Source organism: Myxine glutinosa, chromosome 9 (assembly GCF_964187855.1).
Source record: "Myxine glutinosa chromosome 9, kmMyxGlut1.1, whole genome shotgun sequence".
Classification (NCBI taxonomy): Eukaryota; Metazoa; Chordata; class Myxini; order Myxiniformes; family Myxinidae; genus Myxine; species Myxine glutinosa.
In genome coordinates, this window is record NC_136269.1 from 137,675,187 (window position 1) to 137,692,187 (window position 17,001).

Consider the following 17,001-nt stretch of genomic DNA (forward strand, 5'->3'; position numbering starts at 1 on the left):
TTTTGGGGGGTCAAACCTGGACCCATGTTGACCCCCGTAGACCTCGATTTTTTTTTTTATGCCGTAAACAAACTTTATTCACAACATCACAAATATAACTTGTGCCGAGTTTGGTCACAATTCCATCAGCAGTTTCAGAGAAGAAGTTGCAAGTGTTTACGGACTGATGGACGACGCGCCATCACAAAAGCTCCCCTGAACTACGTTCCAGGTGAGCTAAAAACAAGGAATATCACCTTCATAATCATTTTAATCAATTGTACAAAAGCACAAATCCTCACAGGAAGCAAGATGTCAAATCTCATTAAATTCCATTTTAATCAGTGGATCAGATTTACACCAACCCTCGTACATTACACTGATACACTAACACCCTCGTACTTTACAACGATGCATCAACACTCGTACACTCGACCCATACACTAACACTCATACTGATACACTAACATTCGTACATTACCCTGATACAACCCTTTTACATTACATTGATGCAGGAACATTCGTACATGACACCGATACATTAGCCCTCGTATATGACACCGATACACTAACCCTCATACATTACACCGACACAGAAACGCTCATACATTATACCGATACACTAACCCTCTTGTACATTACACCAGTACACTAACACCCTCGTATATTACACTGATACACTAACCCTCATACATTACACTGATACACTAACACCCTCGTATATTACACACACACTAATATCCTTGAAAATTACACAGATACACTAACACCCTGGTACATTACACGAATACACTAACACCGTCATACATTACACCGATACACTAACAGCCTCGTACATTACACCGATACACTAACACCCTCGTACATTACACCAATACACTAACACCGTCATACATTACACCGATACACTAACTTCATCGTACATTACACCGATGCACTAACACCCTCATACATTACACCGATACACTAACAGCCTCATACATTACACCGATACACTAACACCCTCATACATTACACTGATACAGAAACCCTCATACATTATACCGATACAGTAACCCCCTTGTACATTACACTGATACACTAACACCCTTGTATATTACACTGATACACTAACCCTCATACATTACACTGATACAGTAACAGCTTCTTACATTACACCGATACACTAACAGCCTCGTACATTACACCGATACACGAACACCCTCGTACATTACACCGATACACTAACACCCTCGTACATTACACCGATACACTAACACCCTCGTACATTACACTGATGCATTAACACCCTTGTACATTACACAGATACACTAACATCCTCATATATTACACCAATGCACTGACACCCTCACACATTACACAGATGCACTAACATCCGCATACATTACACCAATACATGAACACCCTTGTACATTACACCGATACACTAACACCCTCGTACATTACACCGATACACTAACACCCTCGTACATTACACCGATACACTAACATCCTTGTACATTACACCAATACACTAACACCCTCGTACATTACACCGATACACCAACACCCTCGTACATTACACCGATACACAAACACTCTCGTACATTACACCGATACACCAAAACCCTCGTACATTACACCGATACACCAACACCCTCGTACATTACACGGATACACTAACACCCTCGTACATTACATCGATACACTAACATCCTTGTACATTACACCAATACACTAACACCCTCATACATGACACCGACACTCTGACACCCTCATACATTACACCGATACGCTAACAGCCTCGTACATTACACCGATACACCAACACCCTCGTACATTACACTGATGCACTAACGCCATCGTACATTACACCGATACACTAACACCCTCGTACATTACACCAATACAGTAACACCCTCGTACATTACACCAATACACTACCAGCCTCGTACATTACACCAATACACTAACACCCTCGTACATTACACCGATACACCAACACCCTCGTACATTACACCGATACACCAACACCCTCGTACATTACACCGATACACTAACACCCTCGTACATTACACCGATACACTAACATCCTTGTACATTACACCAATACACCAACACCCTCGTACATTACACCGATACACCAACACCCTCGTACATTACACCGATACACAAACACTCTCGTACATTACACCGATACACCAACACCCTCGTACATTACACCGATACACCAACACCCTCGTACATTACACGGATACACTAACACCCTCGTACATTACATCGATACACTAACATCCTTGTACATTACACCAATACACTAACACCCTCATACATGACACCGACACTCTGACACCCTCATACATTACACCGATACGCTAACAGCCTCGTACATTACACCGATACACCAACACCCTCGTACATTACACTGATGCACTAACGCCATCGTACATTACACCGATACACTAACACCCTCGTACATTACACCAATACAGTAACACCCTCGTACATTACACCAATACACTACCAGCCTCGTACATTACACCAATACACTAACACCCTCGTACATTACACCGATACACCAACACCCTCGTACATTACACCGATACACCAACACCCTCGTACATTACACCGATACACTAACACCCTCGTACATTACACCGATACACCAACACCCTCGTACATTACACCGATACACCAACACCCTCGTACATTACACCGATACACCAACACCCTCGTACATTACACTGATACACTAACACCCTCGTACATTACACCGATACACTAACATCCTCATACATTACATCAATACACTAACACCCTCGTACATTACACGACGCCCTCATGCATCTTCCTCACAATACACAAATGGAATGGTAATTTAACAAATGAAGAGGTTACATTTGAAGTTTTCAGAAGTATCCTTGATCCAAATAGTGCGGTGATCGAACTGATCGTGTTCATTTCATTCAAGGTGGTGTGGATTCTTAACCGATTCAGTCACCGCACACCTCTTCCCATCCAGTGGGTGAAGATCCCACGGACCATGACTCCCATTCCGCTGTGCATTACAACTCCCAAGATCATGTGCTGGCAAACAGCTGCAGAAGACCTTTTAAGTACGAAACGATCTCATTCCCCCCGAGCTTTGACTCGCCATAAACTCGATCCACAAACGTAATGGGAACCTGCAGTGGGGAAAGTGGGAAATGAAGTGAAGACCAAAATAGAAAACGACATTCACAAACTAAAACAAAAAATGTTCGTGAGGGACGAGATCACCCGGGCTATACTGGACACAGGAAGGTCCCACCTCTGCAATTGAATAGCCAAGCTGCCGTGCCCGAACCATCATCTCCATCTGGAAAACGTAACCTTTGGAAAGAGACCGCTCCACCAGGTGCTGCAACACCTCTCGCTTGTACAACCTGCAACAGAAGCACCCAATTTCGGTTTCCCAGTCGGTCACATTAAAATAATCCGAAGGTTCAACTCTGGGATGACAGTGATTGTCTGCATTGTCTTTATGGTAAAAAGTTGTTTTTATTATCCCAAAGCTTTTTGTAAAGAAACAGGTGGATATTGTGATCAGCTTCGTCCACCTGTCTGTCTTCTCCTCTTAAAATGTTAGGCAGAAATTCACCAAATTTGGTAGTTCTGATCACCATATGGCACGTAGGTGCGAAAGAAGTGTCATTTGGTCACGACCCTGAGGAGGATCATATACCAAAAAAAAATAATGAAATTACTGGCACATTTTAAAACATTTTAAACGAAACTTTGTATATGGAATCAACATCAGGGGACGCATGAAATATATAATGCTTTTTTGTGGGATTTGATCCCCAGTTCATGGCTCAAGTGGTGGGGGCCTGGAGTTACAGGGGGTCAAAACGGGGGGAAAAATGTAACTCAAAATTTGATATTGATCATTCCCGGTGGAACCTTTTGCCATCTTTCAACTTTGCTTGAGGTGGGAAGCGTGGGGACTTGCGGCGGAGCGCCATCGACTCCGCTCTAGTATTATTATTGCCGCCTGCTCTCCAATTTCAGCAGCGAGCTCACCAATTGCAATCTTTAAATTGAGGTTAAACAAATAACGACAAAGCACAGTCACGATTCTTGCTTTGCAGCATGCGGACACTGGTTTGCATCTCTCGTGGGAGCGCGGTTGTGTCGTTGATGCAGAGCCACCTGTAGGTTGGAGAAGGAATTTGTTGTTTGTTCAAGGTGCCCAGGATAGATAGCTACTCTTCACTGAAGACATCATGGGATCTATAATTCCGACCAACTCATACCAACAGATAGAACACCCGGTTCAACGTCCATCCGAAGGATGGAGCCTGCAAAACTCCAATCCGACAAGTTAACAGTCGGGTCGGGAATCAAACCCAAACTAGACAGCTCGCTATGCTTGTTAAGACCAATTAAATGTCAAATGGCACTTTTAAAATATGAAATGAGCAACCTATCTTACTATAATTCACCAAATGTCTGTCTGTCTGTGTGTTCCCAGGTACTGCAAAAACGGCTCAACCGATCGCAACGAAATTTTGGGTGGGTAATCCTGGGACCCCCTGGACTAAAATAGGCTATTGTAGCGGTTCCCGCTGAATGTACACAATCGCCTTGCACCTGCCAGGACGCGGCCAGGGCGCGATCGCTATGCCGGGCTCGTCCGGACGGGCCCAGACGCGCCTCTCCTGGGCATGCCCGGACTCGCTGTTCCCGGGCACGCCCGAACCTCCCGGGCACGCCCGGTCTAGTCTTTCCCGGGCATGCCCGCTCTCGCCTTTCCAGGGCTCGCCCAGAGCGCCCGGGCACGCCCAGCCTCGACTTGCCAGGCCACGTCCAGGACGCCCGGGCATGTCCAGACTCGCCTTTCCAGGGCTCGCCCAGAGCGTCCGGGCATGCCCGCTCTCGCCTTTCCAGGGCTCGCCCAGAGCGCTCGGGCACGCCCAGCCTCGACTTGCCAGGCCGAGTCCAGGACGCCCGGGCATGTCCAGACTCGCCTTTCCAGGACTCGCCCTTGACACCCGGGCATGCCCGGTCTCGGTTTTCCCGGGCAAACGCCCCGGCATAAATGTGTATATATATTGCTGCCCGATAAACGGGCTTGTGAGAATACCTGAGCTGTTTTGTTTCAATAAAGCAACTCGGACGAATTCCGTCTTTGGTGGCGTCAATTCTTTCGACTCGCGTTGGAGCGCAGCTCCTTCACTATATTGTTTTTCCAATTTTTTTCCCAATTTTCCAGTTTTTCCAAACACGATGGAATAATATTTACCGATATGAACAGTGATGTGGCTTTTATTGAAACTATAATTCACCAAATGTCCGTCTGTTCCCAGGTACCGCAAAAACGGCTGAACCGATCGCAACGATATTGTCGTGCGAATACCCTCCGGTTAATACCAGGGCTCGCGAATGACTGAACGGCTTTAATTGATGCGACGACTAACTCGGATTCGGCTATAAACCGCGGGAGGTATAAGTGAAGAGGAAGAGGCGGAAGCGCTTACCAATAGCGATCCAACCGCAGCTCCGATCCTGCAGGGGAATTAACTCAACGAACACAAGATTTTGAATGGAAAGGGAAAATAATGCAAGGGTTTATTTTACAAGAGATAGTGGGACAGGAAAATACGTGCCGGTAATAAAATGTCCTAAATCGGGATCCCGCACACCTCACCTCAGAAACAAGACAAAGGAAAATGAATTACAAAAATAACTGTCCGTCGTGTAATGGTTCGTGGGTGTGAGCTTATCTGTCTGCAGTCTTGTCCAACGCGGCTCCAAGCTCCGGTGCGAGGAAGCCCTCCGTCCGCTTCGCCCATGCTCTGCTCGGCCCCGAGCCAACGCCCCACTCCAGGCTCCTCGTCGACTGCCCACGAGGTCCGTTCGCCCACAGCACCAAAAGCACCGAGCACCAAGAAGATGGCGAACCCATGACCTCCAGGACCTCTCAAGACAAAGAGCCAAGAGCCAAGGACGAACAACGACAAGCGAAGGGCCAGCACAACTCAATACCAAGCGCCAAGTCTCAGCACGACGCAATACCAAGTGCGAACTGTCAGCACGACTCAATCCCCCAGAGCGAAGCGTCCAGAATCCCGCCAGCGAGTCCTTTTGTAACTTGGCATGTGACGTCAGTTTTGGCACGCCACCAACCAGAGCCTCGTAGCTTCCCGCCGTCTGCGGAACCTCCTCGCGCCTTCCGCGCTGATTCGCTCAAGGTTCGCGCCTTCCGCGCCAACCAATCACAGTCCTCCCCGGTGTGGTTCCCAGCCTGCCCAGTGTCCGATGCCCACGCCGGTGTTGTACGCGGCCGTTGCCCGTTTGTCTTCCACAGTCTTTGTAAGGGAAGGGAATTTAATTACTGTTGCGCACTAAGGACCTATCTAAGTGTTTATTTGAGTGCGTTGCCATAAGGGACAAAGGTTTGGCGACAGGGGGGTGACGAACAAAGGAATGTTTCCATAATCCCTGCACTATTTAGCACGCCCTGCTCCCTCGTAGCGGGGACATCAATACAGCTTATCCCGACAAACCGGACTAAACATAGAACTTATTACAGGTAGATTCCCTATCGCGACAGTCGGATACCTACCTATACAGATCTATCTGGCTCTAGATATTGCTCTACTCAAATTCATAATAATATTTTGGGTGGGTAATCCTGGGACCCCCTGGAGTAAAATAAGCTATTTAGTTTGTCCAATTTTTTTCCAATTTCCAATTTTTCCAATTTTCCAGTTTTTCCAAACCCCCTGGAGTAAAATAGGCTATATTGTTTTTCCAATTTTCCTGTTTTTCCAAACCCCTTGGAGTAAAATAGGCTATATTGTTTTTCCAATTTTCCAGTTTTTCCAAACACAATGGAATAACATTTACCGATATGAACAGTGATGTGGCTTTTATTGAAATTCTACAAATACTGTTTCGATTTTGATGATTTGCGTGCGATACGATTTAACGGATGTTTATATAAATCGTTTAAAATAAAAAAAGCCTTCAATTTCTGATATTTTGCCTTTTCATTTGGGCCTCCCAATTGAAGCCCCGGTACCGTTGCTAGTAGAAAGAAATGCAATTAAATGGCAACCACACAATACACCACCATATGATCCCCACAACCACAACCTGAGATATATAACGGACCACTTTACCTGAAGCTGCCGGTAAGGTCAGAGACACCAGGCTGCAGCAAAATCTGCGCCAGGAAGTTTGCTCCTCGACTGCACAACGAGAGACCGAGTTTTTGCATCACATGGAATATATATATATATATATATATATATATATATATATATATATAACTGAGATCTAGGGATCAAAACTCCATTAGAATTTGGCAGGACAACCAGCTTGAGTAGCATAGAAATGCCGCAACAACTTATCAAAAAAAACCCAACAAAGCAGATCCATGGAGCAGAGGAAGTGACATCGTACCTCATGATTTTCCTTCGTAAGTCCCAACCGTGAACTCCTCCACCGGCAATGTACCGGGAGCCGGTCACCACGTCATAGTCACCTTCTCTCTGCTTCCTACAGGAACACAGGGAAGTTAGTCTATCACCCTTGGACAAGATATCCGGTCCCTTCACAACGGTCTGATCAAGGATGGCCGAGTCCATTTCAAGATCACAAGCAAAGCATCCAATGTCCACATGACGACGCCATAAACATCGACGCTCGTCTATTTCCTAACAAGTAAAAATTGTCAATGAGGGATCGAAGCAATAACTTCGTCCCAAACGGTTTAATTTGAGTTATCACTCACCTGATGAATTCTGCAATAAACTTGGGCTGCAAAAGACAAACAATGTTAGATCACCGTACTGCCTGGCACACACCATGACACGTGATCACTGCCCACTCCCACTGGTATCATGTATGTTCGTGTCCACTTGTCAACCTGAGCGAGCTTGTGGGTAATGGGGACCGTGATGCACAACGGGGCAGGTACTGACATGGTGGGAAAGATCGGCATCCATGATGATGATGAAATCTCCCTTTGCATGATGCAAGCCATGTATGTAAGCGGTTCCTGGAGGGGCGGGGGAGTTTGGGGAGAAAGATGAAACATCAATGCTGTGTTTTTGTATTCAAAGATAGTGTGGGAGTTATGTTAGGGTTAGGGGGTTAAGGGTTAGGTTTTTATATTTAAGGTTAGTGTGGGAGGAGTCTGGTTAAGGTTAGGGGTTAAAGGTTAGTGTAGGAGAAGTCATGTTAGGGTTAGGGGTTAAAGGTTAGTGTGGGAGAAGTCATGTTAGGGTTAGGGGGTTAAAGGTTAGTGTGGGAGGAGTCAGGTTAGAGTTAGGGATTAAAGGTTAGTGTGAGAGGAGTCAGGTTAGAGTTAGGGATTAAAGGTTAGTGTGGGAGGAGTCTGGTTAAGGTTAGGGGATAGGGGTTAGGTTTTTGTATTGAAGGTGATGATGGGAGGAGTCTTGTTTGGGTTAAGGTCAGGTCAGGCATGTTCCGGAGCAGCGCATCGTCACGTCCACTTTCTGCCAGTACTCCAGGGGCCTCCGTTTGGCCATCCCCCAGGCAGCTTCCGGGCCCATCCCCCATCTCCTTGAGATGCCAATCAACCTGCTGTAACCGCAAGACACATAGACGGCTCCTCCACTCACAAAGTTCCCTCTCTGAGAGAATCTGGCAAGCACAATCAGCGGCAGTAAAACGAGCCACATGTCCATACGGCCGCAACTGACCCCCACGGGCTATACAGGCAACAAATTTCATCGAAGTCTCTCTCAGCAAATGCTCGTTAGACACAAAGCCCGCCCAGCGATAGCCAATAATTCTCCGAAGAGACCTGGTACTGAAGGAGTCAAGTCTTTTTCTCAGATCCTTGGTCAGAGTCCAAGTCTCACCTCCGTAGAATGAATGATCGTTTTAAGGCCATTTTCCTCACTAGAGCAGGGGTTAGCCTCGTGGGCCCTATGACAATCATGGTTCCCTTTTTGAGGCAATGTTTTTATGGCCGGATGCCCTTCCTGACGCCAAGCAAGGTAGGTACGCTTCCAGCGTAGAGCAAGGCTGAAATCACCAAAGACTTAAAGACTCGGACTTTCATCCTCCTGCATATGTACCGACAGTGCCACACTCCATGTGAATGTGAATCCAGTGAATCCAGTGAATCCAGTGAATCCATGACTCTGCAGGCCCGAGCCAGACATCTATCGACCTCTGGCTCACAACGTGCGGACACACGCATATCACTGCCAATGTAAGTGAATCTCTCTGTGACCTCAGCATCTTCGTCACAAACAGGTACAGACAAGATAGCAGCATCCAATATGTCATTGAAAGCCTGGATCTTAGTCTTGACCCAGGAGACCGGTAATCCCAGTGGCTCCGACTCCTCAGTCAGCGCCTAGAGGGACTCCATAAGGACGTCTAGAGTATGGATGATTGCATCATCTGCGAAATCGAGATCAGAGATCTTGACACTCCTAAATGATGCATTGCAACTTAATCTCTCCGACATTTTCCCCAGAATGAAAGTCTCGCCTGCGTTTGGTGAGGACCCAAAGAGCAAGGATACGGTCAATTGTTGACCTTTTTGGTGTAAAGTCAGACTGCTCTGGGTGCTGGTGCTCAAGCAGATGATGGCGAAGCCTATCAATAATTATCTGCGAGCAAAGACCTTGCCCGGCACTGAGAGCAGCGTCACCCCTCGGTAGTTGTTGCAGTCTGGGCGATCACCCTTCCTTTTCCAGAGAGGGACAACAAAGCCATTCTTCCAGTACCGTCCAGTCGGTTGGATGATGCTTCCAGTCAGTTGGGATGATGATGCCTGTGCTCCAAACAGAGCACAGAACTGCATGCAGCGACACAAGTGCAGCATTTCCGCCAGCCTTGAGAATTTCAGCATGGATGCCACAAATCCCAGGAGCTTTGCCCCCTTTCAACTGGTTCACCGCAGCCTGTGTTTCCACAATTGATTGGAGGGTCAGCATTAGGGATAGTAACACTCCTGGCATCCAACTCAACAGCTGTTGGGTCAGCCTGGTAAAGCTGATCAAAGTAACCAGTCCAGCGGACTTTCACTTCACTTCAGACCCCTCTGTCAAGAGCTCACCACCCTCCACTCTAACTGCAATATACCGAGGGACAGCTTTGGAAGAGTGCAACACACACATTCCTCTGTAAGCAGGACGAGAATCACTTGACTACAGGTGATGCTCTAGCCTTTCACAGGTGCCTCCCACATAGGCCTTCTTGTCCACCATCAGCGTACGTACAGTTTTATGCCTCAGCTCCCTGAACAACTCAGTTATGCCATAAAGACTGGCCCTGCAACTCTTGTCAATGGTATCAAGTGTCCCTTGGGAGATAAAGGTCCTCTTTGCCAGACGGTTGGTTCCAAGACACCCACCGGCCATATCAAGGATGGTCGTCTTAAAGGCATTCCACAACTTTCAGTATCCCCTGAAACACCCAAATCCCCAAGACCCTCACTTAACCTTTTCGCAAACTCCTCAGCTACCCTTTCATCCTTGAGATGGTAACATCAGCCGAGGCTGGGATGGTACCTTTCTCTTGGATTTGAGCCACAGCTTCAGGGTTGCTACAACAAGCCTGTGGTCAGTACTGAGGAACTGAGCACTCCGGTAGTCTGGAGCATCCTCCAGTGTCTATGTCATGATCCTCCAGTGTCATCCTCCATCCTCCATCTTAGTGTCTATGCATTCTGGAGCATCCTCCGGCGACCATCGCCGACAGCATGGTCAATTGCCTTTGCCACATCACCAGCATTGGAGTACCAAATCCAGTGATGCGTCTGTGAGCGGTAAAACCCTGAACCAGCAACCCAAAGTCCATGACATCTTGCAAGGTCAAGGATGTTAGTGTTATTCTGGTTCCTGGTTCCAGACCCATATGAACCAAAACATGTCTCGTAACAATCCCCATCAGTGCCAGTCGATGCATTGAAATCCCTCAAGACTCAGATGAGAGCAGAGACAGGTGATCATCCTCTCTCAAAGTGGACATTCCAGGCATCCACCCGAAAGGACCGCCTCAGGTTACTCGAGGAGACCGCCATCTGGTGGATGACGCCTCAGCGGCACCCCGACACACCGCCACAACCCGACCCAGCACGGTGGCACCATGGCTTTCCTCCCATCATCAAAAAATGGGGGTCCCAAATGCTTTGCCCAGTCCCATCACCCAGTGAGCTGCCTTGTGAAGGGTGGCTGCACAGGAGCTACTCTCACAGAGTGGGTTCTTCTTAGTGTTATTTGTGTTTTTGTGGACGTTGCAGAATGAACTGTTTTACGGTAGCCGGGGTGCAAATCCTGCGACCAACCTCCTACATATGGGTAACCCAACTGCAGGAGGATGCCCGCAGAAACACTGGGGGGAGGGAGGGGGGGAGGGTTAAAGGGTTAGGGGAGGGGGTGTGGGGATCTTCAAACATATCGGGCCCGACATGGTTCAAAATCAAGCCGGGATGCTTTGGCAAGCCCGATATGCTCGCAATACGATTACAATCTATGCAAAAACGAGATGTAGTTGTCATTCCCCTCATCATCGAAGAGGAAGGAGGAGCAGGACCTCTTACGAAGGTCTTGACCGGCCCCGTGAAATTTGCTGCTTTATTCATGTCTAGGATTCCAGTCAGCGATTCATTTCATGGTGCTTATTTTAGGGCTCGGATTTCCTGGAGAAAATTCTGGGATTTATCACATAATCATCACCATCATCACTGTTCTTACCTAGCCCAAGCTTCCTTGCACGTGGTCTGAGCACCTGAAATGGAATCACAAGGCACAAATTCTCACTACTGACAACAAATGGACAAAGACGAATGTAAGAGTACTGTGCTGAAAGCATTGAATAATAACCAACTGAATGCTCATCGTAAAAAGGAAATGAGGAGGTGAGTTGAGGTATGGGGGTGTAAAAAGAATAATGTACAACTCACGATGCGCTTTGAACCATAGATTTTCTGTAGTTGTTCTGCAGCCTCGAGAGTACCATCTGGGCTGCCATCATCGATTATTATTATTTCATAATCCATGGCACTGTGACAGGGACAAAATGCTCTGTGAGGAAAACTCGTATGTTCGACCTGTTTACTATTATTCAAAATCACTCATAAGTTAGAGCGAGACCTGTTTACTATTATTCGAAATCACTCACAAGTTAGACCGAGCCCTGTTTGCTATTATTCAAAATCACTCATAAGTTAGACCGAGCCCTGTTTACTAAATTATTAATTATCACTCAATAATCACTCATAAGTTAGACCGAGCCCTGTTTACTATTATTAATTATCACTCATAAGTTAGACCGAGACCTGTTTACTATTATTCAAAATTACTCATAAGTTAGACCGAGACCTGTTCACTATTATTCATAATCACTCATAAGTTAGAGCGAGACCTGTTTACTATTGTCACGCAACTCCGATTAACATCAAAGTTGCGGATGCCGATTACGAGGCTTTACTCTCCCGAGGCGAAACCTCAATAGCGGATTCCAAATCGAAGCGCTTAAACGCACGGAATGGCGGGACACAGTGAAAGCTCTGCAGCCTTACCTATTAAAATCAAACACCCAGGAAACTGCATTCAGATATATACAGAAAATAATATAAGGATTTATTAAATAAAAGCAAGACAGGAAAAAGCAAGCTCCGGTAAATCTAATATCCTAAATCGGGACGTCCCCACACGACTGATATCAAACACAAAACGAGAGAGATGAATTACGAAAAGAACACGTCACGTCGTTCAAAATGTACGCGGATGCGGGCTTATCTGGTCTTTCATCGTCTTTGTGGCTGCCGTCCAACATCGCTCCTTTCGGCCCGATCGCACACCACGAGGTCCCTCGCTCCAAGTCCCACAAGGCCGAGCACCACGCACCAAAAGCACCACGCGTCGTCGATCTCCAACGCGAGCACAAACTCCAGAACCAAGACGAATGGCGAAAAAGGGGAAGAGGGCGCAAGTGCAACTGCGCGCTATGGCCAAGTCCGAGTTCGCTCTCGCCAGACCCTTCCGAACTGCACTCGAACTCTTGACTCAAGTCAGGGGTATGCTGTCATCTCAACTCACACTGGGACTGAACTTAGTTCAGCGCACCTCCGAACTGCACTCTACTCTTGACTCAAGTCAGGGGTATGCTCTCATCTCAACTCACTCCGGGACTGCCGAAAATGGCGTCCTGCCCTCGATAATATCTCCGGCCGATGACGTCACAGTCGTCACATTTGCGCACCCCTCAGCCTATCAGAGCCTCCCCCGGCTCGCCGGCTCGCCCAGGGGCACGCCCACTGCGTCACTGCCGCTCTCTCTACTCCTGCCTCTTCTTCATAGCACGTGCTATCCGAGATTGGTAGGCCTTGCGGAGGTGTAAATGGTGGCGGCCGATTGTGGCGGTGTTCCAGCCCGATTTCCCGTCTATTCTCTTCCAAAGTCATGTCAAAGGGGAGGAATTATTTAATGTTGCGCTAGGGACCTAACTAAGTGTTTATGTGGTTTGCAATGCCATAATGGACAAGGGGTTTGATGACCAGGTGAGACTCGCAGGGGCGTTATCTTTTAATCCCTATCTAACTATCACACGAATCTCCTGGTAGATCCACAATTATACATCTTACCCCGACAAACGCCTAAACATGAAGAACTTATTACAGGTAGATTCCCTATCGCGACAGTCGAATACCTACCTATACAGATCTACCTAGCTCTAGATTTTGCTCCACCCCCAGACATAACACTATTATTCAAAATCACTCATAAGTTAGACCGAGACCTGTTTACTATTATTCATAATCACGCATAAGTTAGACCGAGACCTATTTACTATTATTCATAATCACTCATAAGTTAAACCGAGACCTGTTTACGATTATTAATTATCACTCATAAGTTAGACCGAGACCCGTTTACTATTATTCAAAATTACTCATAGGTTAGACCGAGCCCTATTTACTATTATTCAAAATCACTCATAAGTTAGACCGAGCCCTGTTTACTGTTGATAATTATCACTCAATAATCACTCATAAGTTAGATCGAGCCCTGTTTACTATTATTAATTATCACTCATAAGTTAGACCGAGACCTGTTTACTATTATTCATAATCACTCATAAGTTAGACCGAGACCTATTTACTATTATTCGAAATCACTCATAAGTTAGACCGAGACCTGTTTACTATTATTCATAATCACATTATTGTTGGAGTTCAGCATTGTTACAGTAGTTGCAATCACCAATTTATTTCTGATGATCAACAATTAATGATGCACCGAGCAGGATAAATGTCACGTGGAGATTATCATGAGGAGCTTATCATGGGGAAGTTATCATGGGGAGGTTATTGTGAAGACGTTATCAGGAGCAGCCAATGAGGTTATCATTGGGAGATTATCATGAGTAGGTTATAATGACGAGGTCATCATGGGAAGGTTATCATTGGGAGGTTATCATGAGTAGGTTATCATGGGCCTGTTATCATTGGGAGGTTTACGTTGGGAGGTTAACGTGGGGGAGGTTAACGTGGCGAGGTTATCTCAGGGTGGTTATCATTGAGGTTATTATGAAGAAATTATCATGGGGAGGTTAACATGGGGTTATCATGAGGATTGAGGAGGTTATCATGGGGAGGTTAACATGGGTAGGTTATCATGAAGAGGTTATCATGGAGGTTATCTCGGGGTGATTATCATGAAGATGTTATCATGAAGATGTTAGCATGAAAATGTTATCATGAAGAGGTTATCATGACGACATTATCATGACGAGGTTATCACGGGGAGGCTAACCTGGCATCCAGATGCTTGGTGAGAAGATAAACAGCTAGGGGGAGGTTTTCTCTCTCGTTGTACGTCGGGAGGAGCACAGAGAGCAACTGTGAGTGGACTGGCATGGTCACTGGTGCAGCCTGATGGACAATGATGGGGGAGAGGGGACAGCGGATGGGGGAGAGGGGACAGCGGATGGAGGAGTTAGAATGGAGTGGGGGAGAGAACAGTGGAGGAAAGGGAGATGGGGGCACAACTTACAACTTGGAGTTGGGGGAACAGCAAGGTGAAAAGCGAGGCGGGAGGTAGATTGGAGGAAAGGGAAAAAGGGAGAACTTCGTTGATGTGGAACTGGAGAGTGGGGTGAGATAACGACAACGTACGACGTCGAAATGAGGATTTCGTTGGAGGGAGAAAGAGGACAGAGATTTCGAGGAGGAGGAGGACGGGGAGGGATCGGTACACTGTGGGTGAAAGAGACGTGGAGGACGGGGAGGGATCGGTACACTGTGGGTGAAAGAGACGGAGGACGGGGAGGGATCGGTACACTGTGGGTGAAAGAGACGTGGAGGACGGGGAGGGATTGGTACACTGTGGGTGAAAGAGACGTGGAGGAAGGGGAGGGATCGGTACACTGTGGGTGAAAGAGACGGAGGACGGGGAGGGATCGGTACACTGTGGGTGAAAGAGACGTGGAGGACGGGGAGGGATCGGTACACTGTGGGTGAAAGAGACGTGGAGGACGGGGAGGGATCGGTACACTGTGGCCGTGGGTGAAAGAGACTTGGAGGACGGGGAGGGATCGGTACACTGTGGGTGAAAGAGACGTGGAGGACGGGGAGGGATCGGTACACTGTGGGTGAAAGAGACTTGGAGGACGGGGAGGGATCGGTACACTGTGGGTGAAAGAGACGGGAAGGGATCGGTACACTGTGGGTGAAAGAGACGGGAAGGGATCGGTACACTGTGGGTGAAAGAGACGGGAAGGGATCGGTACACTGTGGGTGAAAGAGACGTGGAGGACGGGGAGGGATCGGTACACTGTGGGTGAAAGAGACTTGGAGGACGGGGAGGGATCGGTACACTGTGGGTGAAAGAGACGGGAAGGGATCGGTACACTGTGGGTGAAAGAGACGGGGAGGGATCGGTACACTGTGGGAGTGTGGGTGAAAGAGACGTGGAGGACGTCGTTGTCCTCACTCTCACCGGTGGGTTGAACACGCTCCGAACAATCACATTTACTTCACCCTCGTAAAGACAGCAGGTCGGTTTTAGGTTTTACTGGAATAAAATATTGTTTGATTATAATTAGAGCAAAGTATTTACATTTACTCGGCGTTTTTATGAAATGCTGTTTTATTATTTATTAAATTGCAAACAAACACTAAGTCCAATTTTACCGTCCATTCATATACGTCACTTCCGGTTACTTGGGTTTTGAGAGTATTGAACACTTGATATGAGGGGGGCTCATATGTTGAAGCCATTTGTCCGCCATCTTTGTTATCCCATGAGTTCTCAAAACGAATGAATGGGACTGTTGGTAACTAAAGGGAATGACACTTACCGATGAAATGTGATTCCTCTTCGTTATTACAACCGCAAGCAGCACACGATGGCATTTCATAAATACGATAACGCTTTTTTAAACCCAGGAATGGACAAAAATCTTTGGGATGACACCGCAAGGAACAAATAAATAGTATATAAATAGTATATATATATATATCATTACACCACCACTTGAAGGATGTGATTTGTGAAACCGCAATCTTTAACCGGTTTGTAAAATTAAGAATTGCACAAAAATCCCCATTTCGATTTATTTTCCTATTTTTGGGGTTTCTACTTATAATTCAGTTGGATTTTTACAGAGGCCAAATAGTATTAAAATATCTATAATATGCCCGGACAAGGGGGATTAAGTTTAAGAGAGGAGGAGAGAAAGGGGGTTAAGGGGGCAACACACCACCCTCCCCTGAACTGTACATAGCCCCTGTCTCCCCTGCTCGTAGCCCCTCCTCCCCTGCTCGGAGCACCCCCCTCCCCTGAATTGTATGTAGCCCCTCCCCTGAACTGTACATAGCCCTCCTCCCCCTGCACATAGCCCCCCTCCCCCTGCACATAGCCCCCCTCCCCCTGCACATAGCCCCCTCCCCCTGCACATAGCCCCCCTGCACATAGCCCCCCCTCCCCCTGCACATAGACCCCCTCCCCCTGCACATAGCCCCCCTCCCCCTGCACATAGCCCCCCTCCCCCTGCACATAGCCCCCC

At 47.1% G+C, this 17,001-nt stretch overlaps 1 protein-coding gene across 5 annotated transcripts; it reads right to left on the reverse strand.

Moving 5' to 3' along the window:
* Nucleotides 1-232: 232 nt before the first annotated feature.
* On the reverse strand, nt 233-16,139 carry DPM1 (dolichyl-phosphate mannosyltransferase subunit 1, catalytic). Of its 5 annotated transcripts, XR_013624623.1 has the most exons (12): nt 15,933-16,033; nt 14,748-14,866; nt 11,894-11,993; nt 11,685-11,718; nt 7,929-8,005; nt 7,739-7,764; nt 7,408-7,503; nt 7,125-7,193; nt 3,269-3,383; nt 2,507-3,143; nt 1,376-2,014; nt 233-659 (listed from the first exon to the last, which is right to left on the reverse strand). XR_013624623.1 is itself a non-coding variant. In XM_068128025.2 (10 exons), the coding sequence occupies exons 2-10, from the start codon at nt 14,849-14,851 to the stop codon at nt 3,039-3,041; spliced, it is 726 nt and encodes a 241-aa protein (XP_067984126.1). In that variant the 5' UTR covers nt 14,852-14,866; nt 15,933-16,139; the 3' UTR covers nt 233-3,038. The 5 variants fall into 5 exon arrangements, 2 of the variants coding, with proteins under 2 accessions (XP_067984126.1, XP_067984125.1); XR_013624622.1 differs by having other exon boundaries at nt 233-1,927; nt 2,478-3,143; XR_013624621.1 differs by having other exon boundaries at nt 233-1,492; nt 1,987-3,143.
* Between the last annotated feature and the right edge of the window lie 862 nt (nt 16,140-17,001).

Bases quoted from the DNA above. Each gene is read 5' to 3' on its own strand.
- DPM1 (XM_068128025.2), bottom strand. From the start codon at position 14,851: ATGCCAGTCCACTCACAGTTGCTCTCTGTGCTCCTCCCGACGTACAAC. The intron at 11,719-11,893 runs GTGAGTTGTACA...ATTCCATTTCAG, and splicing joins TCTATGGTTCAAAGCGCATC to GTGCTCAGACCACGTGCAAG. The intron at 3,384-7,124 runs GTAAAGTGGTCC...CTTCTGTTGCAG, and splicing joins GACCTTACCGGCAGCTTCAG to GTTGTACAAGCGAGAGGTGT.